Source organism: Cherax quadricarinatus, chromosome 93, assembly GCF_038502225.1.
Source record: "Cherax quadricarinatus isolate ZL_2023a chromosome 93, ASM3850222v1, whole genome shotgun sequence".
Classification (NCBI taxonomy): domain Eukaryota; kingdom Metazoa; phylum Arthropoda; class Malacostraca; order Decapoda; family Parastacidae; genus Cherax; species Cherax quadricarinatus.
In genome coordinates, this window is record NC_091384.1 from 2,440,157 (window position 1) to 2,467,916 (window position 27,760).

Genomic DNA, 27,760 nt, shown 5'->3' on the forward strand with positions numbered 1-27,760 from the left:
ACTTCATGAAATAAAACTATCAAAGTAGAATTTCAGACAGCATTTTACGAGGGGAAATTATCCACCAAATCAAAATTTAAAAAATACTTCATGGGGGGAATGATCCATGAAGGTCAGACTTCAGAAAATACTTCAAGAGGAGAAAAAAAATGACCGGTCAAGGTCAGACTTCAGAAAATACTTCAAGAGGAGAAAAAAAATGACCCGTGAAGGTCAGACTTCAGAAAATACTTCAAGAGGAGAAAAAAAATGACCGGTCAAGGTCAGACTTCAGAAAATACTTCAAGAGGAGAAAAAAAAGACCCGTGAAGGTCAGACTTCAGAAAATACTGAAAGGAAAAAAAAAAACTAATAAAAGTTAGATGTCTGAAGAACATATGATAAACACCTGAACAAAATCTTATATATATTGAGCAATATGTTTGCTATAAATGCTACAATTTTTGTTAAAACAACGATCATCTCCCACCAAGGCAAAGCGACACAAAGAAGGAAGACACGTTAATAAATGCTAGAAATATGAGATGTAAATGGTTTAAAAATGCAGGTTTTAAAATTAAGTGGAATGTATATTTAAACGATATTCAAATTTTAATTTTAACTCCTTATAAATAAGAGAGAACCAGGGGAGATACGATTATGGCATACAAGATACTTAAGACGACTCAATAGGGCAGAGATACAATTATGGCATACAAGATACTTAAGATGACCTGATAAGGCAGAGACACACTGGCAGCATATAATTATTATTTTTAACACACCAGCTGTCTCTTGCTAAGGTAGGGTGATCCAAAAAAGAGGAATCACTTTCACCATCACTCATTCAATCACCCATGGAACTGCACCTATATCAAATGTGAACTGATTATCACAAGGAAGGAATATAATGTTAATAATGAAAACTAGATAACTGGAGAGACAGAGAGGTTCAATAACTATCTGTGAATTATTATTACAGTTAACTGCTAAATCCATAGGGGTCATTAATGGGTAGTAAACAGGGGAGGGTTGCTCCAGTTCCTTAGATCAAGAACATTTTACCAGTATCATGGCACCCTCTTTGAAAACAATAAAAAACTGCAAAATTCTCATCAAAGATGAAAGAATATGACCCAAAATTTGAGAAATATATACCACCAAAGAATATATACCACCAAAAAATATATACCACCAAAACAACCTATTTACATACAAAAAATTATTTTCATCTCATTCTGCACTTTTTTGTCCACACCTTTTAAATACAGTAACGGAATTTGTAATTATGTATCTTGTGAAGATGAGACTTCAGTGCCTCCTAATGAATTTTTTTTATCTACAGCACAAAACTGAATAACCTTGGAATTATAGAAGCCTAGCAAGTTAAGAATGTCAACAGGAAGTACAGACTTGATTCATGGACGTGGGATTTTTAAAGTGAATGTCACGTAATCTATTATAAACCTGAATGTAATGAATGAGAATGTTGTCCTAGTGCTTAGTACAACCACTAATATATACACAGAGCTATGTGGCATGGCTGATACGCTTCCCGAGGATTTTTTGAGCAGCTTCGATGAGAGGTTTGAGAGTAGTCGTACTGACGGCCTTCGTGAGGAACTTATGGGCCAGGAGCTCTTCTGCTGATGCTCGTCTATCCACATCTACTTCAAGACACTGGTTGAGGAAGTCCTGTGTAGGTAACATCAGAGCCTCAAGTTAGAAGAATCTGATTAAATTGTAATCTACAAATTAGGAATTATTTATCACCACAATCCAACCCAAATTTATTATAATATCAGGTTAAAGAGGAGGCTACTGGAGCACTATAAGGCAGGGGTCAGGCAATTGGAACACAAAACTATGATGCTGTGAGGAATTATTGATACTGCATGCAGGGATGCGCATCCATACAAGGAACTGAGTACTGATGACTTGACCGAGCCTAGTACAGCTGCCAGTACAGAAAGTAGGAAGAAGCAGTATAAAGACAGGCAAACAGTTTACCTGGAACAATACACGAATAACCCACACATAGGAGAAAGAAACTTATGATAACGTTTCAGTTCGACTTAGATTAGGTGATGGTCCAAGTTGGATTGAAAAGTCGTCATAAGTTGCTTTCTCCTATGTGCGGGTTATTTGTGTATTGTTCCAGTCACGGTATTGTGTGTTTTTGTTTGTTCTTTGGGTTACCTGGAACTCAGGAGTTAATTTAGTCCATGAAGGGACTTCAGGTTTGCCATTACAAGCAATGAGATACAATGCTCGAAGTGGTGTCTCTTTCAGGTAAGGTGGTTCACCTTCAATCATTTCAATGGCCATAATACCGAGCGACCATATGTCGACCTTCTTGCCATAATGTTTACGATTCACAACCTGCAGAGTAAACTTCCAGTGAGACATGATGTATAAGATTATTACTATATTAATGAGGAAGCACTAAAGCTATGGGCGGTCAAGCAGTGCCTGAGGAATGGAAGGTAATCAGGTTTGATTCAAGGAAGATAGTTTTAAATCTTTAGAACAAGGCATTTTTCCTTGTATGATATGTGTTATGAAATATAAATGATATTGAAGAATTAGACACTTTTGGCTTTTTCAGTCCAATACAGAGGTTAACAGAGGAAGATGAGAAAGAGTATGGGATAATCAGTCCCTTAGTGTGGAATCAATGTGTTCAGTCCTCAGTTTTGAGAATAGACAAACTGAACACATCAACTCCAGGCTGAGGGACTGTTTACCTCATACTCTTCCTCATCTTCCTCTGTTATTCTCTAACTGGACTGAAGAAGCCGCTGGCTGGAAAAATATTTCCTGAATAAAGATTCTAAATGTTGCAAAGTGTCTCATTCTGCAACATGTCAATTTTCTAAACCATTTACATCATATAAAGCTTAAAAATTCTATTTCAGCATAATATAATGTTTGTATAATGGTAAATGACATTTAAATGTGCATGCAGAAAGCCCCTTAATATGAAGAGTATTTCAGGCAAATTTAAGCTAATAATGATACTGACACTATGACTCATGACATCGCAACAACATGATTACAAACCACAGAACGGATGGGGTTTGAACCTGGTGAGTGCTACAACTCCAGACCTGGAGTTTCATCACTCATTTGCCATGGGTTGAAACCCGGTCCATTCCATGGTTTGATACTGCCACCTTACTTGGATTTCAGAAAATATACACAAGGGAAATTAATACCACAAAATTATGTTATGACGTATTATGCAGCACTTACCACTAACTTGTTCAGCTATCAAAACTTTGTGGTCCAGTCCCTGGACCCATTATGTACCAGTCATTGGACCCATTATGTACCAGTCCCTGGACCCATTATGTACAAGTCCCTGGACCCATTATGTACAAGTCCCTGGACCCATTATGTACCAGTCCCTGGACCCATTATGTACAAGTCCCTGGACCCATTATGTACAAGTCCCTGGACCCATTATGTACCAGTCCCTGGACCCATTATGTACAAGTCCCTGGACCCATTATGCACAAGTTCCTGGACCCATTATATACCAGTCCCTGGACCCATTATGTACCAGTCACTGGACCCATTATTTACCTCTGTAATCCTTTGACTACTGCCCATAGGATGGGTATGGGCTGCATAATGCAGATGTTAAACTAACGGCAACAGTAATAATCTGTAGTGTAAACAATGTGGAAAGCTTCGGTACTTGGATCAAAAATATTTTACAGAGTTTTTGTGTTTCCAAGAATATTAAGCAAAGTCTTGATCCTGTAAGTGTAATTACACTTAACCTTAAATAAAGGTATAATTATAGTAAGAATATTAACTGTAGCCCACATAAACCTATTTAAAACTATAAAGGTAGATCTAAATACAGGTCCACAACCTTTTATCCAAAATTCTGAAACTGGAAATGTTCCGAAAACCAAAGGTTTTTCGTGGAGTGTGGAGTGTCAGTCATCTCAGTGCTGGGTCACGTGGCGGTGTTGAGAATCATTCTGAAATTCAAAACAATACTGGCCCTAAGAGTTTTGGATAAAGGAATGTGGACCTGTAGTATACTGATAGTAACAGTAACATACACAGGTTGTTGAATGGGTTTTTATTGGACGTTGTACTCTGTGTAGAATTTTTTTTTTTCAACAAGTCGGCCGTCTCCCACCGAGGCAGGGTGACCCAAAAAAGAAAGAAAATCCCCAAAAAGAAAATACTTTCATCATCATTCAACACTTTCACCACACTCGCACATTATCACTGTTTTTGCAGAGGTGCTCAGAATATAAATGATAGAATATAAATGTAGAATATAAATGATAAATCTTTATGTGGGCAAACTTTGCTAATACGGCGAGTCAGGTTCCAGACCGCTTCGTAAAGCCAATATTGCCTTAAAGTGAATCACAGCCTTTTTTTCACTTGCAAGTGTATATAAAAGCCTAAAAAATGTTTACACTATCATTTATTAAGTATACAATAGCACTAGGCCTAAAAATGCAATTACAAATTAAAAAATAATAAATAAAAATTTAAAAATTGCCAAAAACCATCTTAAGAACAAGGCAATCACTGAAAACAATAAACATGAATATAACTGATAAGTGCCGTATTAGCAAAGCACTATAAGGTGAGTGCCGTATTAACGAGGTATGACCATATGTAGCAAAATATTGGCTCAATAAAAGCCTATTCAGAAACCTGTGTATGCATTAAGTTCATGGGTATGTAGCTAGTGAACTCAACACATAACTCACGAAATCGTAATAACATGATTCTAAACAACCCATGGTATGGCAGGCTTATGCACTGGCCTGGAGTTTTATGACATGCTTGCAATGGGTTCTAACCCCACCCATACAGTGGTTTTTTAAGACAAGTAAATCTCTTAGGCAGCATAGCATTAATATTCAATACATTACCTCAGGGGCCATCCAATAGGGTGTACCAACCATGGTCTGACGCTTCTCATCTCCAGAAATGTTCGCGCAGAAGCCAAAGTCCGTTACCTTGACAGAACCATCTTTCCCAAGAAGAATGTTGTCTGATTTGATATCTCGATGAATTACTCCCTAAAAAGCAAATCACAATAAGTTCCACAATATTATTATTGTTTTAACCACAACTGGCCATTTTCAGCCAAGGAAAGGGAACCTAAAAAAAAAAAAACACACACTTAGCGCTCATTTTATCCAATAGCTGTCTTGCCAAAAGCGTGAAAATATCGTAATTCAAATGACCCAATGAACTGTAACATCCTCACTCATTCTTCAGAGTGCAGGCACTGTACTTCTCACCTCCAGGACTGTAACATCCTCACTCATCCTTCAGAGTACAGACACTGTACTTCTCACCTCCAGGACTGTAACATCCTCACTCATCCTTCAGAGTACAGTCACTGTACTTCCCACCTCCAGGACTGTTAACATCCTCAATCCTTCAGAGTACAGACACTGTACTTCCCACCTCCAGGGAGAATTATCATCATCATTATTGATATTTTTATTTTATTATTATGTTGAGGAGGAAGCACTAAACCTGTAAATGAGAGGCACAGTAATCAGGGTTGATCCAAGGAGAAGGCAGCTGCAATTCACAAATTATTTCTAAATCCTGTATAAACTCTGTATAATCCTGCATTCAATTTCACTTGGTTAACTGATTAGTCTGGTTAGCCAGACTTGAGTCTTGGAGGTGGAAGTCCAGTGCCTGCACTCTGAAGGATGAGTGAGGATGTTACAGTTCTGGAGGTAGAAGTCCAGTGCCTGCACTCTGAAGGATGAGTGAGGATGTTACAGTCCTGGAGGTGGAAGTCCAGTGCCTGCACTCTGAAGGATGAGTGAGGATGTTACAGTTCTGGAGGTAGAAGTCCAGTGCCTGCACTCTGAAGGATGAGTGAGGATGTTACAGTTCTGGAGGTAGAAGTCCAGTGCCTGCACTCTGAAGGATGAGTGAGGATGTTACAGTCCTGGAGGTGGAAGTCCAGTGCCTGCACTCTGAAGGATGAGTGAGGATGTTACAGTTCTGGAGGTGGAAGTCCAGTGCCTGCACTCTGAAGGATGAGTGAAGATGTTACAGTCCTGGAGGTGGAAGTCCAGTGCCTGCACTCTGAAGGATGAGTGAGGATGTTACAGTACTGGAGGTGGAAGTCCAGTGCCTGCACTCTTAAGGATGAGTGAGGATGTTACAGTCCTGGAGGTCGAAGTCCAGTGCCTGCAGGACTGTTGTGGTTCAAAGGATCATCTGAACTGTCAGCACACCTCTGGCAAGACAGCAACTGATTGAATAATGGTGAATGCATTTCCTCTTTTTATTGAGGTCCCCCAACACATGGGAAAACAGCTACAAAAAACTTTACTCTGATTTTAATATGGAATCACATGATAAAAATCTAGAGGACAAAGCTTATGCTCGCTGACATACATTTAGATGAAGGTAACTGATGCCTCGCAGAGTATGGTGACACACGGCAGCGATTTGTGACTCCTTCATTACAGTTTCCGTCACTACGTCTGTCAGTGGTCCTCCGTCAAGCAACTCCATCACCACCTACAAGTACAATAAATCAATAATTTTCCAATAAATTATTTGTGTTAGCATAAGAAAATGACAAAAACAGTTTATAAGTGGCAAGTGAATCATCCCCCCCTCCCATGCATTTTTCCATGCATTTTTGCAGTCACACATACAAAAAACTGCACCATTTAAAGGAGGTATATAAGAGAGGTGAATGTTAATTTGCTAAATAAACATGTTGCGCTGTACAGTCAAACCCCGAAACTCATGTATATTTTAACCCTTAAATGGTCCAAACGTATATATACGTTTTTTCAACATCTGAAAGTATGTAAAAAAAATGTAGATCTTTTTTTTTTTGTTTTACATTTGAAAACGTGTAAAAAAACTTTTATCTACATTTTTTTTTGTTATATTTGAAAATATGTAAAACAAGTAGATCTACTTTTGTAGCTACGAATTTGAACGTAGATCTGTTTGGACCGTTTAAGGTTTAATTCATCAGATTCGACTATACACAACTCTACATGAAGCAACACATGACTTAATAAAACTCTCAAAACAGAAAAACGCTGTCCAATAATTGCTCGTTCTACAACAAGCTTCTTTGCTTTCACAAAAGTACAGTGGACCCCCTGTTCACGATCAACTCCCAATGCGACCAATTATGTAAGTGTATTTATGTAAGTGTGTTTGTAAGTGTATGTTTGGGGGTCTGAAATGGACTAATCTACTTCACAATATTTCTTATGGGAACAAATTCGGTCAGTACTGGCACCTGAACATACTTCTGGAATGAAATAATATCGTTAACCGGGGGTCCACTGTATTACACAGAGATGGATGAACAATAGCAGTAAATCAAGCAACACTGTTATGCAAGTACTGATGCTTCTGTTTTCATGAGAGCTCCCTAACCTACAAACAACATACATTCCTGGTATATCAAGTTACAAACAAGTTGCTTACATACATAAACAATAGTATAAATGGTGTTTATGTATCACACTTTTTTCCAGTTTTTGTTTAGGCTTTCAACACATAATGTACAAATTTCTTTACAATAACCTTGACGGTACAAGATATTTTTTTTTTTTTTTTTTTCAACAAGTCGGCCGTCTCCCACCGAGGCAGGGTGACCCAAAAAAGAAAGATATTATGGGCACATAAAAAATACCTTATGTAATTTAGCCTAGAGTAACACAATAAAGTGGTCGTAAAAGTTTACTTGCTTGGAGTACCTTGATTGTAATTGTGAACGTGGGTAGTTTAGAGAGTTTTGTACATGTGGGATATCGTGAATAAGTCCGACTTGTTGAAAAAAAAAAAATTAATAATAATAATAATAATTGGTGGATGAATTTGGTAGGGTGTGCAAAAGAAGAAAATTAAAGGTGAATACAGGAAAGAGTAAGGTTATGAGGATAACAAAAAGATTAGGTGATGAAAGATTGAATATCAGATTGGAGGGAGAGAGTATGGAGGAGGTGAACGTATTCAGATATTTGGGAGTGGACGTGTCAGCGGATGGGTCTATGAAAGATGAGGTGAATCATAGAATTGATGAGGGAAAAAGAGTGAGTGGTGCACTTAGGAGTCTGTGGAGACAAAGAACTTTGTCCTTGGAGGCAAAGAGGGGAATGTATGAGAGTATAGTTTTACCAACGCTCTTATATGGGTGTGAAGCGTGGGTGATGAATGTTGCAGCGAGGAGAAGGCTGGAGGCAGTGGAGATGTCATGTCTGAGGGCAATGTGTGGTGTGAATATAATGCAGAGAATTCGTAGTTTGGAAGTTAGGAGGAGGTGCGGGATTACCAAAACTGTTGTCCAGAGGGCTGAGGAAGGGTTGTTGAGGTGGTTCGGACATGTAGAGAGAATGGAGCGAAACAGAATGACTTCAAGAGTGTATCAGTCTGTAGTGGAAGGAAGGCGGGGTAGGGGTCGGCCTAGGAAGGGTTGGAGGGAGGGGGTAAAGGAGGTTTTGTGTGCGAGGGGCTTGGACTTCCAGCAGGCATGCTTGAGCGTGTTTGATAGGAGTGAATGGAGACAAATGGTTTTTAATACTTGACGTGCTGTTGGAGTGTGAGCAAAGTAACATTTATGAAGGGATTCAGGGAAACCGGCAGGCCGGACTTGAGTCCTGGAGATGGGAAGTACAGTGCCTGCACTCTGAAGGAGGGGTGTTAATGTTGCAGTTTAAAAACTGTAGTGTAAAGCACCCTTCTGGCAAGACAGTGATGGAGTGAATGATGGTGAAAGTTTTTCTTTTTCGGGCCACCCTGCCTTGGTGGGAATCGGCCGGTGTGATAATAAAAAAAATAAAATAATAATAATAATACAGTGGACCCCCGGTTTACGATCAGCTCCCAATGCGACCAATTATGTAAGTGTATTTATGTAAGTACGTTTGTATGTGTATGTTTGGGGGTCTGAAATGGACTAATCTAATTCACAATATTCCTTATGGGAACAAATTCGTTCAGTAATGGCACCGAACATACTTCTGGAATGAAATAATATCGTAAACCGGGGGTCCACTGTACTATGAAAGAGGAGCACTGCAAGGGAGCTAGGTGCCCACAGAGGGTAAGAGCAAGAACACACAAGAGCACTACTACTATTACTACTACCACCTCCTGCCTATATATACCCATCTTGCTCTCCTTTTCGTTAGTGTGACTTTGTAAATGGTCTAGGTTGGACCGAAACGTCATCGTAAACTCCTCTCTTCCACGTGCGGGATATTTGTGTATGGAGGACATTTAGTTGTGAAGGCAGAAAGCCCATGGTTATGCAGAGCATTTTAGGCAATGTTTACATTATTATTATTATTATTATTATTATTATTATTATTATTATTATTATACAAATAGCGCACAATATTAACTACTGTTGCTTTTTTTTGAGTCACCTGCCCAGGTGGGAGATGGCTGGTGGGTTCAAAAATATATATATATTAACTTACCCATAGGTGATTGTTTAAGAGGAATACATCGAGGAAATTGACCAGATTTTCATGCCGAATTTCTTTCATCACTCGAATTTCATTGAGGATGAGTTCTTTCTTTGGCTGCTTGTCCAGATCAATGTCCTTGACGGCCACCTTGCGACCACTGGCCCTCTCCTGCGCTATAAACACTGTGCCAGATGCTCTAGGGAGGAAAAATGCACCAGTATTGTTATAACTCACACCTCATACACAACTCATACCATACAAATACACCTACCATCCGACTTATGACCTGCTCGACTTACGACCACTCGACTTACGACAGTGTTTTTTATGCCAAATTTCTGGGAAATAAACAAGTATTAGTGTTGTACACAGTGTTTATCCTAAACCTTACAGTATAAAATACAGTACTAACAACATAAAAAGTAAAGTAAAACATGAAATACCAAAATAAAACAATAAAATAAAGTCATTACAAAAATGTTTTGTTGATATTCAGTAGTAAAGTTCAACTTACGACCATTTCGACTTATGACCGGTTTCTCGGAACTGAACTCGGTCGTAAGTCGGATGGTAGGTGTACATTATGCTCTCAATATAATGCTTTTCTAAAATACCATAATGAGCAAAAAATCTATTTGGTAAATTTTATTTTTAACTCCTTTTTTTCAATTTCGATTGTAATGTATCTGTTATTTGTGTGTGTATAGTACCATATTAGAATAAGTAATACTGAAGTTCTTTTTTATTCTATTTTTAACAACAGTATTGTGTTTTAATGGACCTTTGGACAGTTCTCTATTAGTCTTGCTATATATTTACATGTACAGTGGACCCCCGGTTAACGATATTTTTTCACTCCATAAGTATGTTCAGGTGACAGTACTGACCGAATTTGTTCCCATAAGGAATATTGTGAAGTAGATTAGTCCATTTCAGACCCCCAAACATACACGTACAAACGCACTTACATAAATACACTTACATAATTGGTCGCATTCGGAGGTAATCGTTATGCGGGGGTCCACTGTATAGTTTTCTGAACAGGACGACCCCACAAGTACAGCACCTCTTTTCGACATTCTGTGTTTTCGTTGGCTTCAAACTGAGCCATTGTTTATTATATTTCATCCGCTGGTGATAGTCATTGACAGATAAAACAATGGCTCAATTGAAAGCCAACAAAAAAGTGGAACACCAAAAAGAGGCGCCATATATGCAGGGCCTCCAGACCATGACTATAACTGCTCAACTGTTTATTTTAACTGTATATGTATATGTACAGTGAAACCTCAAATATCAAACTTTCTTCGGTCCAGAAGTCTGAGTGCCTTTACCGAATGAATTTATTCCCATCAGGAATAATGTAAATTAGATTAGTCCATTTCAGACCCTTAAAAATACACTTATAAAAGCACTTACAAAAATACACTTACATAATTGGTTGTGTTGGGAGCAGTTCGATTTTTGAGGTTCCACTGTATAAGTATATGTATATGTATAAGTACAGAACATGAAGTAGCCTTACATACCCTGCACCGAGCTCCTTATCTCTCTCGTACACTGTTTCTGGGTTCTTTGGGGAACAAATCTGCTTAAAATGGCCCATTATCTGTTCGTCAGTCAATTTACCGCAATGCTTCATTCGTACCTGTTAGAAGAAGTAACAGAAATGAATACTTTTCAAATTCTAATCTTTTTTTTTTGTAACACGCCAGCCGTCTCCCACTGAGGCAGAGCGACCCGAAAAAGAAGAAACACTGTTATAGGGTTTTCCTTCTTTTTATATTTCGTAATTTATACAGGAGAACTAGTCTCCTGCTCCCGGCAATGAATATAATTATAATCAGAAAATAATTACCCAAAATGGAAGATTTTAACTAAGTAAAGAAATTACATAGATTTCCTAGCACCATCTATAGGGACAACAAGATACTATAAATAAAAACTATGGAAGAAGAGTACACAAATAACCTGCACACAGGAGAAAGAAACTTATGACGACATTTTGGACCGACTTGGTCTATTTTCTAACCACACACACTAAGACATGAAGGAAGAAGAGGTTCTAAAGGGATATTAGAAATTTCTTCTTCACAGAATCGAAAAACAGTGGAATGTGTTACAAGAGGAAATATAAAATGATACAACCACTGAGAACTTTAAAAAGACATTATTTGATGTTTTTTAGCACACCGGCCACGTCCCACCAAGGCAGGGTAACCCAAAAAAGAAACACTTTCACCCTGATTCACACCGCTGCTGTCTTGTCAGAGGTACGCAGATACGACAGTTTAGATGTCAAGTCCCAAGTCACAGCTGCACCGTGACAGTGGTCTACGATGGACCAAAATGTCATCTAAACTTTCCTCTCCTAGGTGCAGTTTATTTGTGAATTGTTCCAGCCACGGTACTGTGATTTGTTGTTCTTTAATTACTTGAACAGACAATCCAATGAAGAGTAACAAAAAATATATCTTAATCCTTTCTGTAGATCAGGGGTTCTTAACTGGGGTATGAGAGCCAAATAATGGGGTATGGGAACAAAATAATAGGGGTATGGGAACAAAATAATGGTGGTATTGGAACAATAATTGGGGGTATGGCATCAAAATAATGGTGGTATGGGAACAATAATGGGGGGTATGGGATCAAAATAATGGTGGTATGGGAACAATAATGGGGGGTATGGGATCAAAATAATGGTGGTATGGGAACAATAATGGAGGGTATGGGAACAGAATAATGAGGGTATGCAACTCCATCTCTGAACAATTTAAAAGAAAAAGTTACTGTTAGATTAGAATAAACTATCATCTACTGGGTTGCCAGTTATCCATATGTAAAGTGAAACCAAACTACAGTGGACCCCCGGTTAACGATATTTTTTCACTCCAGAAGTATGTTCAGGTGCCAGTACTGACCGAATTTGTTCCCATAAGGAATATTGTGAAGTAGATTAGTCCATTTCAGACCCCCAAACATACACGTACAAACGCACTTACATAAATACACTTACATAATTGGTCGCATTCGGAGGTAATCGTTATGCGGGGGTCCACTGTATTGACATCTTTCGAAGTGATACTGGTATCTAATAGGACTGGTGATGGTGATAATTTTGACAGTCTGGTGAAGGGGGGCACCCTTAAGGAAGGTTCCTTGATGCTGGTGAGGGGGTCTTGATCTAGGGAATTGGATCTGTGCTCCAGTTCCCTGAATTAAGCCTGAATACCTTCCACATCCCCCCCCCCACACAGGTGCTGTATAATCCTATGGGTTTAGCTCTTCCCCCTACATTATACATGTAATAATAATGGTGAAAACGGGTATAAGGATATATTGACATACTGGGCACTGGGGTCTGTAATCAGAAAAAGGTTAAGAAACCCTGCTTTAAAAAAACTAACTCCTCGAAAGACTTGTGTGTAAATGCACGAAAGCTCCCAGCAATTACTATCCCACTAATGTGACATTTATTATGGCAACGTTTTGCTCTCCAGGAGCTTTATCAAGCCATTACCTTGTGTCCTTTTACTTTACATATTGTCGGTAATTCTACCAACTTTATTACAATTACTGTCCCATCGTTGTTTCGCTTTGGTATTCACGTTTGCTATCACAAAGTATATACAGGTGCTTCTCAATTTATGATGGTTCAAGAGCAGTTACTTTAGAGATGAAATTTAAGATAATTACCCAGCATGAAGGTGGCAAATCCATAACCTATATTCATTTATTTTTCAATACTAGTATTTAGTTAGTTATAGTAATTATTTATTTACATATTTAGTGACAGTAGTTATTTATTTACTCATTTAGGATATCATATTCGACTTACAACTTAAGATGGGTTTGTTAGAACGTAATCCCCATTGTAAGTCGAGGAGCACCTGTAGTGATTTTACCCCAGGCAATCGTAAATAGGTAGTTACACAAATAATGGAGAACGTGAATTATTTTTATAGGGATAATAACCTGCACTGGGCTTTCAATGTCATTAACGTTCGCTCTGTCAACCTGATCAACTGTCATCTGGGGGACAGTGGAGACGTGGTTTGCAGAATCCTCCTCCTCCTCTTTGCTGCCAACTTCATCTTCTACAACCTAGGATAATAAAAAAAAACTCATATTAATGATTTACTAATCTATAAAAATATGAACTGTATTAACTTTCACTGCAGCAATTTGGATTTACAAGCAACATACATAAAATACAGTGGACCCCCGCATAGCGAACGCCTTGCATAGCGAACAATCCGCATAGCGAACGCTTTGTTCGCCAAAATTTTGCCCCGCATAGTGGACAAAAACCCGCTCAGCGACCTTCGTCCGAGACGCGTCCATTGTTTACCAGCCAGCCTCCGCGGTAACATTCAAGCATACACTCGGAATATTTCGTATTATTACAGTGTTTTCGGTGCTGTTTCTGGAAAATAAGTGACCATGGGCCCCAAGAAAGCTTCTAGTGCCAACCCTGTGGTAAAAAGGGTGAGAATTAGTATGGAAATTAAGAAAGATTTTGAAGGGTTTGGGGCTAACCCTGAGAAGCCTATGCCAGTTGTGGAATCCATTGTGCCTACTTCAAAAATTAAGGAAATGTGTGCACAGTGGGTTGAACTGCAAACCTTTATGGATGAAAATCACCCTGACACAGCTGTTGCAAGCCGTGCTGGTGACTATTTCAATGACAATGTTATGGCCCATTTTAGACAAATCGTAAAGGAACGGGAGGTACAGAGCTCTATGGACAGATTTGTTGTGCGACAGAGGTCCAGTGACTCTGAAGCTGGTCCTAGTGGCATTAAAAGAAGAAGGGAAGTAACCCCGGAAAAGGACTTGCTACCTCAAGTCCTAATGGAAGGGGATTCCCCTTCTAAACACTAACACTCTCTCTCCCCTCCTCCCATCCCATCAATCATCACCAGATCTTCAATAAAAGTAAGTGTCATGTAATTGTGCATGCCTTTTTCAGTTTGTGTGTACTAAAATTAACATTTTTTTGTGGTAAAAAAATTTTTTTTTCATACTTTTGGGTGTCTTGCACGGATTAATTTTATTTCCATTATTTCTTATGGGGAAAATTAATTCGCATAGCGAACATTTCGCATAACGACCAGCCCTCTTGCACGGATTAAGTTCGCTATGCGGGGGTCCACTGTACATTTGCCTAAGATGCTATACTTAATTCTGGAAAGTTGGACATAAACAACTTACTAATTTATCCTTTTAATTCTTATGTACCTTCCATTATATTTATTCATTTAGTTATGCCCATTTTATTTCATTATAATGTATTAACTTGTTTATTTACAATCATTATATACTCATGTTTTCACAGCCACGATAAAAAGAAAATTAAATCTTACCTTATCTGCCGATGTATTGTTCTCAATTATTTCACTGGATTCTTTAACTGAAAAAAAATCATAAAATATAACAAATTATTTTACTAAGTACAGTGGACCCCCGCTTAACGATCACCTCCAAATGCGACCAATTATGTAAGTGTATTTATGTAAGTGCGTTTGTACGTATATGTTTGGGGGTCTGAAATGGACTAATCTACTTCACAATATTCCTTATGGGAAAAAATTCGGTCAGTACTGGCACCTGAACATACTACTGGAATGAAAAAAGTTAATTAACCGGGGGTCCACTGTACTGTATATACTGGAAAACTCTGCGGGAAAAATATAGATACACGTAAGTACATTTGGCTACCATGTTTATTTCACAACTGGCAGTTGAAGGATCGATCTTTTCTCTCCACAAGATATGTGAAGCATTTTATTATACAAAAAAGATACTGGTACACTATTTGTGGTATGTAACACATATGTAAGCCAGCGGAAGGCCTCAGTCAGATGACTAAAAGCTCCAATGGCGGGTCATCATCTAAGACCCGCGTCATGGAGCACTCGTCCTGTTTCCTGATGAACCTTACCTAACCTAACTACATGTAATACAATACCAAACAACTATAGAGGTCAGAATAAATGTCAAGGCTTTGTGGCGAGAGTGATGGAGATTTTTTAATTTATAACAGAACCAGTGGTCACAGCAAAAGATATTTTTAAGTACAGAGAGGCTATGAGTAAAATACTGTTTTGAATTCAAATGGCATACTCAAAGCCAGATTAAGATATTGTAGGCCCCTGGGCTACAGGCACTCTGAGACCCCTATTGATATTTTCAAAAGGTAAAAAGTTAGATAAATATTAAATTTATTTTTGCAAGGTTAACCACAATTACAATTAAAAAATTTGCTTTGCCTAATTTCTTCAAAACAATTTTCTCCAAAATATCTCTGGAGGTCCTCCAGCTGGCGGAGGTCCTCCAGCTGGCGGAGGTCCTCCAGCTGGTGGAGGTCCTCCAGCTGGCGGAGGTCCTCCAGCTGGCGGAGGTCCTCCAGCTGGCGGAGGTCCTCCAGCTGGCGGAGGTCCTCCAGCTGGCGGAGGTCCTCCAGCTGGCGGAGGTCCTCCAGCTGGCGGAGGTCCTCCAGCTGGCGGAGGTCCTCCAGCTGGCGGAGGTCCTCCAGCTGGCGGAGGTCCTCCAGCTGGCAGAGGTCCCTGAGATTCAGCCCCTAAAGCCCATGCCTTAATCTAGCCTTGGGCCTACCTATAATATGGCCAATTATGAACTATAAGACCTAATAATTGTCACTAAATTAAACAAAGGAAAAATACATACATACAATAATATTTTTTTTCAACACACCAGCCGTCTCCCACGGAGGTAGAGTGACTCAAGAAAGAAATTTTAATTTTATATAACTTAAATTGCCAGGCACACCATCTAAAGGGGACAAAAAGATACAAAACATCCAGGTCATGGGAAAACCTGGGTAGCCACAGCCACTCAAGAGGGAGAGGTTTTTCAGTGCCCGGAAGGACAAAAAACTGGCAGGAAATGGCAGAAATTGTACACCAAATCCAGTCATTTCTGGAGTGGAACCACAGTCAATGGCTTCCACTCCAAACTAACAGATACAGATATTAGTGCCGGAAAGAAAAGTCCCGCCCAGTATCACCAATTCAATGACATTCTTCTTTGCAAATATACAGGGTCTAAAGCCAGCAACGAACAACAAAATACCTTTCATCTGTGGACTGCTTGCAGAGGCAAATGCAATGTTCGCGGCTTTCACTGAGACCCACATAAAGGATCACTTGGACAACGAAATATGGATCCCAGGTTAAAACCTATACAGATGTGACAGAGTGAACAGGCAAAAGGGGGGGGGGGGGGTTGGCCTGTACATTGCAGAGTCACTTATTTGCACAGAACTGCTTAATGCTTCAAATGATGTAGTGGAAGTTTTAGCAGTAAAGATCAAGAACCAAAACCTAGTCATTGTGGTAGTCTACAAGCCTACGGATACAACGTCCTAACAATTCCAGGAACAACTGTTGAAAATTAACCACTGTCTGGAAAATCTGGCAGCTCCTGTCCCCAACATCTTGCTCCTGGGGGATTTCAACTTAAGGCACCTAAAATGGAGGAATATAGCAAATAATGTTGTTGCAGTGATAACACCAGAAGGCAGCTCAGACGAGAACTCACACTCACACGAGCTTTTAAATCTCTGCACAAAATTCAACTTAAACCAGCAAATAATAGAGCCTACTAGACTGGAGAATACACTAGACCTCATCTTCACTAACAATGATGATCTGATAAGAAATGTCACCATATCAAAAACAATATACTCAGATCACAACATAATTGAGGTTCAGACATGTATGCGTGGAGCCCCAGACCGACATAATGAGACTAGTCACGAGGGAGCATTCACCAAATTCAACTTCAATAACAAGAACATAAAGTGGAACCAAGTAAACCAAGTCCTAACCGATATAAGCTGGGAAGATACACCAAGCAACACAGACCCCAACTTATGCCTAGAACAGATTAACTTGGTGGCACTCGATGTATGCACAAGGCTTATTCCTTTAAGAAAAAGGAGTAATAGTTGTAAAATAGAAAGAGACAGGCGCTCCCTTTACAGGCGACGGAAAAGAATACCAGAGCGGCTAAGAGGCCAATATATCTGAAATGCGTAGGGAGACACTGGTCAGAGAAATAGCAAGCATCGAACTCAAGCTAAAGGATTCTTATAGGAGTCAGGAATCGCGGGAAGAACTAAAAGCCATAAATGAAATCGAAAGAAACCCAAAGTATTTCTTTTCTTATGCCAAATCAAAGTTGAGAACAACATCCAGTATCGGGCCTCTACATAAACAAGATGGGTCCTACACAGATGACAGCAAGGAAATGAGTGAGCTACTCAAGTCCCAATATGACTCAATTTTTAGCAAGCTGCTAACCAGACTGAAAGTCGAAGATCTAAATGAATTTTTTATGAGCCACAGAATTTGGTAAACACAAGCCTATCTGATGTTATCCTGATGCCAAATTACTTCGAACAGGCGATAAATGACATACCCATGCACTCTGCCCCAGGGCCAGACTCATGGAACTCCATGTTCATCAAGAACTGCAAGATGCCCCTATCACGTGCTTTTACGATCCTATGGAGAGGGAGCATGGACACGGGGGTCGTCCCACAGTTACTAAAAACAACAGACATAGCCCCACTCCACAAAGGGGGCAGTAAAGCAACAGCAAAGAACTACAGACCAATAGCACTAACATCCCATATCATAAAAACCTTTGAAAGGGTCCTAAGAAGCAAGATCACCACCCATCTAGAAACCCATCAATTACACAACCCAGGGCAACATGGGTTTAGAACAGGTCGCTCCTGTCTGTCTCAACTATTGGATCACTACGACAAGGTCCTAGATGCACTAGAAGACAAAAAGAATGCAGATGTAATATATACAGACTTTGCAAAAGCCTTCGACAAGTGTGACCATGGCGTAATAGCGCACAAAATGCGTACTAAAGGAATAACAGGAAAAGTCGGTCGATGGATCTATAATTTCCTCACTAACAGAACACAGAGAGTAGTAGTCAACAGAGTAAAGTCTGAGGCAGCTACGGTGAAAAGCCCTGTTCCACAAGGCACAGTACTCGCTCCCATCTTGTTCCTCATCCTCATATCTGACACAGACAAGGATGTCAGTCACAGCACCGTGTCTTCCTTTGCAGATGACACCCGAATCTGCATGACAGTGTCTTCCATTGCAGACACTGCAAGGCTCCAGGCAGACATCAACCAAATCTTTCAGTGGGCTGCAGAAAACAATATGAAGTTCAACAATGAGAAATTTCAATTGCTCAGATATGGTAAACATGAGGAAATTAAAACTTCATCAGAGTACAAAACAAATTCCAGCCACAAAATAGAGTGAAACACCAACGTCAAAGACCTGGGAGTGATCATGTCGGAGGATCTCACCTTCAAGGACCATAACATTGTATCAATTGCATCTGCTAGAAAAATGACAGGATGGATAATGAGAACCTTCAAAACTAGGGATGCCAAGCCCATGATGACACTCTTCAGGTCGTTTGTTCTATCTAGGCTGGAATATTGCTGCACACTAACAGCACCTTTCAAGGCAGGTGAAATTGCTGACCTAGAAAATGTAGAGAACCTTCACTGCGCGCATAACGGAGATAAAACACCTCAATTACTGGGAGCGCTTGAAGTCCTGAACCTGTACTCCCTGGAACGCAGCAGGGAGAGACACATGATTATATACACCTGAAATATCCTAGAGGGACTAGTACCAAACTTGCACACGAAAATCACTCACTATGAAAGCAAAAGACTCGCCAGATGATGCAACATCCCCCCAATGAAAAGCAGAGGTGCCACTAGCACGTTAAGAGACAACACAATAAGTGTCAGGGGCCCAAGACTGTTCAACTGCCTCCCAGCATACATAAGGGGGATTACCAATAGACCCCTGGCAGTCTTCAAGCTGGCACTGGACAAGCACCTAAAGTCAGTACCTGACCAGCCGGGCTGTGGCTCGTACGTTGGATTGCATGCAGCCAGCAGTAACAGCCTGGTTGATCAGGCTGTGATCCACCATGAGGCCTGGTCACAGACCGGGCCATGGGGGCGTTGACCCCCGGAACTCTCTCCAGGTAAACTCCAGGTAACATACACAAGAGAAGTGGTTACTAGCTCCTTGCACCCAGCATTACAATAATAGATACAATACACAAATAACCAGCACATAGGAGAAAGAGCCTTATGAAACTAACGACTAGTTAATGGTCCAAATTTGGCTGAAATGTTGTCATACATTTCTTTCTACTATGTGTGGAATATTTGTGTATTGTTCCAGCCACAGTATTGTGCCTTTTTCATCTTAATAACACATACCAGTTTCAAAAATATGTTCAATAGCTTCAGACTCTTCCTGGATTACTTCCTCAGTCGGGATCAACTTGACATCCGTCTCCTTCCGTCGTATGGAATACTTATAGAACTTTACTGCAGCTATGGCAGCTGCTGGGTTGCTCTCCAATTCATCTTCACTGAAAGAATATGGAGGAAATTATTACCTCAAATTCAATCAGGTCTAAAAATTGCCTAAATGTTCCATTTTAAAACAAATAAATTTTTATAATCAAAACTAAGTGCGAAACCCACGAGGTTCATGCATTTTAAAACAAAAACTGCCGAAGAATATAAGAAGAAAAACTGTGTTCGAAGACAAGCATTTATATATACAGCCGAACCCCTGTATCCATGGACCTGCTTTCAGTTATACATGGTTTACCCTGGCCTGAAAATAACCCTTAATTTTATTTAACCTGTAAACGGTCCAAACGTATACAGTGGACCCCCGGTTAACGATATTTTTTCACTCCAGAAGTATGTTCAGGTGCCAGTACTGACCGAATTTGTTTCCATAAGAAATATTGTGAAGTAGATTAGTCCATTTCAGACCCCCAAACATACACGTACAAACGCACTTACATAAATACACTTACATAATTGGTCGCATTCGGAGGTAATCGTTATGCGGGGGTCCACTGTATATACGTTTTTTTCAACATTTGAAAGTATGTAAAAAAAGTAGATCTTTTTTTTTTTTTTTTTTTTTACTTTGATCTACTTTTTTTGTTATATTTGAAAATATGTAAAAAAAAAAGTAGATCTTTTTTTTTTTTTTTTTTTTTTACTTTGATCTACTTTTTTTGTTATATTTGAAAATATGTAAAAAAAAAAGTAGATCTTTTTTTTTTTTTTTTTTTTTAGTTTGATATACTTTTTTTTTTATATTTTAAAATATGTAAAAAAAAAATTATATCTTTTTTTTTTTTTTTTTTTTTTTTTACTTTGATCTACTTTTTTTGTTATATTTGAAAATATGTAAAAAAAAAGTAGATCTTTTTTTATTTTTTTTTTTTTTTTTTTACATTGATCTACTTTTTTTGTTATATTTGAAAATATGTAAAAAAAAAAAGTAGATCTACTTTTGGAGCACTACGCATGTCAACTTATATCTGCTTGGACAGTTTAAGGGTTAATAATGACCCAAAAGCAAAAGTAATGATGATGGTAGTTCTTCCAAGCCTAAGTGAAGCTTAGGTTTTGAAAGACCACCCATAATGTGGAAAAGAACAGTTACCAAGAAGCAAGAAAATACGTGAATGGAAGAGGTTTCTTTCGAAGGAAATAAATACTTTACAGCTAGGTCTCCGTTAGTGCAAGTTTGGACAGTGTGAATTTTGATTCAGTGAAATTAATCAATGCTAGCTTTATTCCCCCCCCCCCCCCCCAAAAAAAAAATCTTCAGATCATGCAAAAAATTACATAAAATTCAAATACAGTCGAACCTCGATTGTCGATTGCATTATTTGTTGAGTAAACCGTCATCGTTCACTCCATCACTGTCTTGCCAGAGGTGCACTTACACTACAGTTATAAAACTGCAACATTAATGCCTCTCCTTCAGAGTGCAGTATTGTACTTCCCATCTCCAGGACTCAAGTCCGGCCTGCCAGTTTCCCTGAATCCCTTCATAAATATTACCTTGCTCACACTCAACAGCACATCAAGTCCTAAAAACCATTTGTCTCTATTCACTCCTATCTAACACGCTCACACATGCTTACTGGAAGTCCAAGCCCCTCACACACGAAACCTCCTTTACCCCCTCCTTCCCTTCCCTAGGCCAACCTCCACCCCGCCTTCCCTCCGCTATAGATTTATACACTCTTGAAGTCATTCTATTTTGCTCCATCCTCTCTACATGTCTGAACCACCTCAACAACCCCTCCTCAGCACTCTCGATAATAGTTTTGGTAATCAGGCATCTCCTCTTAATTTCCAACCTACGAATTCTCTGCATTATATTCACACCACGCATTGCCCTCAGACACGACATCTCCACTGCCTCCAGGCTTCTCCTTGTTGCAACATTCGCCACCCATGCTTTGCACCCATATAATAGTGTTGGTACAACTTTACTCTTATACATTCCCCTCTTTGCATCCATGGAAAATGTTCTTTGTCTCCACAGATTCCTCACCTTTTTCCCCTCATCAATTCTATGAATCACCTCATCTTTCATAGACCCATCTGCGGACATGTCCATTCCTAAATATCAGAATACATTCACCTCCTCCATACTCTCTCCCTCCAATCTGATATCCAATCTTTCGTTACCTAATTTTTTTGTAATCCTCATAACCTTACTCTTTCCTATATTCACTTTTAATTTTCTTCTTTTACATACCCTACCAAACTCAATATAATAATATAGTATATTAATATATTATTATATTGTCACTTGGGGTCTGGAACAGATTAATTCTGTTTACATTATTCTTTATGGAAAAATTGCTTTGGGTGGCATCGATTTTGGTTATCAAATTGACATCTGGAACAAATTTAAATTCAAAAACTGAAGTTTCACTGTAGCCCAAATTCAAATAATATTTGTTTGTTCCTGTAATTCCTAAATTTACTGTTTATATACCCTTAATGTCCTTATATATAAGCAATTAGTTATTGCCATTGTTGTCTTAAGTTAAGCTGCCCAAAATGCTCTGCAAAACTATGACTTTCTGCATGTACAACTAAAACATCTCTGTATATACTCTGTATCGTGCTGAAATAAAATATTAATATATTATTATTTTTATTAATAGAGCTTATTATTAATTATTTTTTTTTTAACAAGTCGGCCGTCTCCCACCGAGGCGGGGTGACCCAAAAAAAAAGAAAATCCCCAAAAAAGAAAATTTATTTATTATTATTAGAGATTATTACTGTATTATTATTCTTCTTCATTCAACACACTGGGTCACCCTGCCTCGTATCCCACCGAGGCGGGGTGACCCAAAAAGGAAAACGAAAGTTTTTCTTTACAAATTTAGTAATGTATACAAGAGAAGAGGTTACTAGCCCCTTGCTCCCGGCATTTTAGTCGCTTCTTGCGACAAACATGGCTTATGGAGGAAGAATTCTGTTCCTTTCCCCTTGGAGAATTATTATTATTATTAGTGTTTATTATTATTATTATTAATCATTCTCACTAATCAAGACTTAGCTGTACTGTAATGTATAATTTCAGGCTTCAACGTACGTGATAGCACCTCCGATCATTTTTTTCCAGGCTTCAGGAATGCCCTCAAAAGACTGAGTATTGGCATTATAAGTAACATGCACATTGTGTGTGACAATGGTAGGAGAAGAAATATCCATATTTTCAGATTCGGGGGGGATAGTCTCCTTCCGGCCGAATATCTTGCTAAATGCTGCCTTCATGTTTGTCCTGCAAACAAAGTCAATACATACATAAATATGTAAAGTCTAACATGGTAGAAACTATATCAGTAAGTGATTACCACTAAAGACATTCCTAAAGTATCCAAAAAAAACAAGAATATACTTTTATTCCCTCAAAACAACGACAAAAACATTACACGAGGCCACACTCATATGGCAGGTTAGGTTCTGGGCTACTCTAGGGTATGTAAACTGTTTGTATTATCAAAAGTTTGCAACATAAATGTTCATATGTAGGGAAGTCTCTGTATAGTATTTCACTACAGGTTAATTTATAAAAATGAAAAAAGATTGCGACTTACTACAGTAACACCAGTACCTGACAAGGCCCCAAATTAAATTAAAATAAGTCACACTGTCCAATTTTATTGGGTTATCCTGGGTTAAATCTTTATACTAATTTATAATAATAATAATAATAATAATAATAATAATAATAATAATAATAATAATAATATTAACAACAACAATAATAATAATAATAATAATAATAATAATAATAATAATAATAATAATATTAACAATAATAATAATAATAATTTATTTAGACATGATACGTGTTTATACAAAGGAATATAACAGTTGGGTGTACATACCAGAAGCCCCTTTATATACAAAGCATTTCGGGCAAACTTAAGATTAATAAGGCAATAACAGTACATATGGTCATTAGGTAAGATAAGATAAGATAAGATTTCGTTCGGATTTTTAACCCCGGAGGGTTAGCCACCAAGGATAACACAAGAAAGTCAGGGCGTCATCGAGGACTGTCTAACTTATTTCCATTGGGGTCCTTAATCTTGTCCCCCAGGATGCGACCCACACCAGTCGACTAACACACAGGTACCTATTTGCTGCTAGGTGAACAGGACAACAGGTGTAAGGAAACGTGTCAAAATTTTTCCACCCGCCGGGAATCGAACCCGGGCCCTCCGTGTGTGAAGCGGGAGCTTTAGCCACCAGGCCACCGGGCCACGATGAATACATCATTCAATTCCCCTGTGGTTATTTTACACAGTAACACATGTGTAAATTACCTAGCAGGATAACCGCCCCCCACCCCCCTCGAAAAAAAAAATTCAATTCAATTCAATTCAAAGTTTATTCTCTATAAGGATTACAATGCTGAGTTTACAGAATTTGGTTATTGTGTGGTTTACATGTAGTAAAATAATGATTACAGAGTGTACCACTAGAACACCTAGCATGGCTAGGTATTACAGAGTGTACCACTAGAACACCTAGCATGGCTAGACATTACAAAGTGTACCACTAGAACACCTAGCATGGCTAGGCATTACAGAGTGTACCACTAGAACACCTAGCATGGCTAGGCATTACAAAGTGTACCACTAGAACACCTAGCATGGCTAGGCATTACAAAGTGTACCACTAGAACACCTAGCATAGCTAGGCATTACAGAGTGTACCACTAGAACACCTAGCATGGCTAGGCATTTCGGGCAGACTTAAATTAAATCTTAAGTTTAAAATATTACAAAATTATGAGGTAAGTTGGTATTATGGCTAAGTGACTAAATACTAGTTTGTGAGTTTAGCAATGTGAATGCTTTTGTTTTGGCACAGTACATAGTTTCAGTATTGGAGTATCACAGGCCAACTTATGACTAGTTAGGATTCATTATTTTGAAAGTACTTCCAGCAGGTGTACTGGAGTTCTTACACAGGACTCCAATCTAAATATACAAGGACTATAATGGAAATAAGTTACTTTTTTTTTTTTTTTTTGAGTTATCCTAGGTAATTTACACTGTATGATAATTGTACTAATGTGTACCTGTGCCTAAATAAACTTACTTCTGACATGAGATATGACATTCCAACAGGAATGGACTTTAACATATTTTTTTTTTCACTGCTGCGACCAGCAGCACTCAACTAACATATAGCTGGCCCCGCGGCCTGGCTGGCAAAGCTCTCGCTTCACACATGGAGGACCCGGGTTTGATTCCCAGCGGGGTGGAAATATTTCAACGCGTTTCCTTATACAGTGGACCCCCGGTTAACGATATTTTTTCATTCCAGAAGTATTTTCAGGTGCCAGTACTGACCGAATTTGTTCCCATAAGGAACATTGTGAAGTAGATTAGTCCATTTCAGACCCTCAAACATACACGTACAAACGCTCTTACATAAATACACTTACATAATTGGTCGCATTCGGAGGTGATCGTTATGCGGGGGTCCACTGTACCTGTTGTCCTGTTCACCTAGAAGCAAATAGGTACCTGGGTGTTAGTCGACTGGTGTGGGTCGCATCCTGGGGGACAAGATTGTGGACCACAATGGAAATAAGACAGACAGTCCTCGACGACGCACTGACTTTCTTGGGTTATCACGGGTGGCTAACCCTCCAGGGTTAAAAATCCGTACAATATCTTATGTTAGATGAATTACGGGGTGAATTAAGATTTTACTTAATCCTTCTAATTTAAATCTTTTACAAAGGTTTTATACAGTAAATTATCAGTATTTAGAATATAACCTAGGATAATGCAAAGTCGAAAAGTGTGACGTATTTTCATTAGGGTGCAAGGAAGCTAACATATGTTTTCCTGTACTGGAAATCGAACTCAGGACCTTGCGACTGTGAGTCGAGCGCTCTCACCAACGAGCTATGTGGCAACCCTAGGGGTCACAGTACCTAGAATATAGGGGGTAATGCAATACATTTATGGAAAGCACTAAACCCCCAAGGATCATATTGGAATAAGAGGGGTAAACAGGTGTGATCCAAAGGCAGGGCAGCTCCAAATCCCTAAATCAAGAGCCCTTCATCAGCATCAAGGTCAGAAAATAATGAAGGTACCAGAAACACACCTTGGGAACCTCACCTGTAATAATGTAATAAAAAGGAAATAAAATTAATATTTATCAATATAATTAGTTTTTTGCTTTTCAAATCTGAATAGAATTAGGAGGAATTATACTAATTATATAAATAAAAAGCGCTAAACTAGTATGGGTTATATTATACAAGGGCAATGGTGAAGTTTGATCCGAGGAGGAGGATGGTAGCCCCATATCCCCGGATCAAGAACCCTTCACCAACATCAAAATAACCCCCTTTAATGTGGTAAATACATAAAAAAAATCTCAAAATATGAACAAAAATAGGAATTAGTCATATTTCTCATAATTTATAGCATTTAAATAATCGAAAATAATTAAGTTTCCCATAAAACTTATGGAATAATTTACTGGAACTCCAAAAAAAGTATAAAATATAGTGAAAATTGGTATAGAAATACGAAATAAGAAGAAATACTTAAAAATAACGACAAATGAACAAAAGTGGGGAAATTCTTCTCATATTTCTCCTAATTTACACCATTTATATAACAAAAAATCACTATATTCCCCATAAAACGTATGGAAAAACTTCCTGGAGGTCCAAAAATGGTAAATAAGACACTGAAAACTGTCCTAAACTCACTAAATAAGGTAAAAATAATTAAAATAATCTCAAATGAACAAACACGGGATCAACCTCATCATATTTTCTCTCATTTTCATCATTTAAATAAATAAAAACCACTAAATTCCCCATAAAACGTGTGCAAAAACTCCCCCAAAAAATATATAACACTGAAAATTAGAATAAATTTACGAAATAAGGAAGAAATAATTAAAATAATCCCGAATCATGAAGCAAAATGGGAATTACCAGACTCTTATTTCGCCTAATTTACACCATTCAAATAACAAAAAATCACTAAATTCCCCATAAAACATATGTAAAAACTTCCTGGGAATCCAAAAATGGTAAATAAGACACCTAAAAGTGCCCTAAACTCACGAAATAAGGTGAAAATAGATGATAAGTGAGAAACAGCAACAGCACCGCCCCAAACTTCCTGTTTATTACTGATAAGATAATTACCACCAACTTTTTTCAATATATTTTAATTATTTCACTGTTTTGGGCCTATGTAATGATCATTTTACCTAATTATGGGCATTTGGGAATCTTAATATGTTGGTTGAAGAAGGTTTTAATGGCTTGTTAATTTGTATTTTGTGTTTCTATGTGTATATCTAAATTTGTACTGTGATTAAGCAACTTATTGGTAAATTGGTACAGTAATTAGGTAACTTATGCCTAAATTGGTACCATAATTAGGTAACTTATGCCTAAATTGGTACAGTAATTAGGTAACTTACGCCTAAATGGTTACAGTAATTAGGAAACTTATGTGTAAATTGGTACAGTAATTAAGTAACTTATGTCTAAATTGGTACAGTAATTAGGTAACTTATGCCTAAATTGGTACCATAATTAGGTAACTTATGCCTAAATTGGTACCATAATTAGGTAACTTATGCCTAAATTGGTACAGTAATTAGGTAACTTGTGCCTAAATTGGTACAGTAATTAGGTAACTTATGCCTAAATTAGTACAGTAATTAGTTAACTTATGCCTAAATTGGTACAGTAATTAGGTAACTTGTGCCTAAATTGGTACAGTAATTAGGTAACTTATGCCTAAATTGGTACCATAATTAGGTAACTTATTCCTAAATTGGTACCGTAATTAGGTAACTTATGTCTAAATTGGTACCGTAATTAGGT

At 38.3% G+C, this 27,760-nt stretch overlaps 1 protein-coding gene across 1 annotated transcript; it reads right to left on the minus strand.

Moving 5' to 3' along the window:
- Positions 1 to 1,342: 1,342 nt before the first annotated feature.
- Pak3 (p21 (RAC1) activated kinase 3) lies at positions 1,343 to 27,041 on the minus strand. Its single transcript, XM_070104615.1, has 11 exons — positions 26,987 to 27,041; positions 22,964 to 23,152; positions 19,747 to 19,901; positions 14,810 to 14,856; positions 13,419 to 13,547; positions 10,973 to 11,091; positions 9,453 to 9,639; positions 6,394 to 6,519; positions 4,893 to 5,042; positions 2,179 to 2,361; positions 1,343 to 1,674 (listed from the first exon to the last, which is right to left on the minus strand). The coding sequence occupies exons 2-11, from the start codon at positions 23,143 to 23,145 to the stop codon at positions 1,510 to 1,512; spliced, it is 1,443 nt and encodes a 480-aa protein (XP_069960716.1). The 5' UTR covers positions 23,146 to 23,152; positions 26,987 to 27,041; the 3' UTR covers positions 1,343 to 1,509.
- Positions 27,042 to 27,760: the final 719 nt, after the last annotated feature.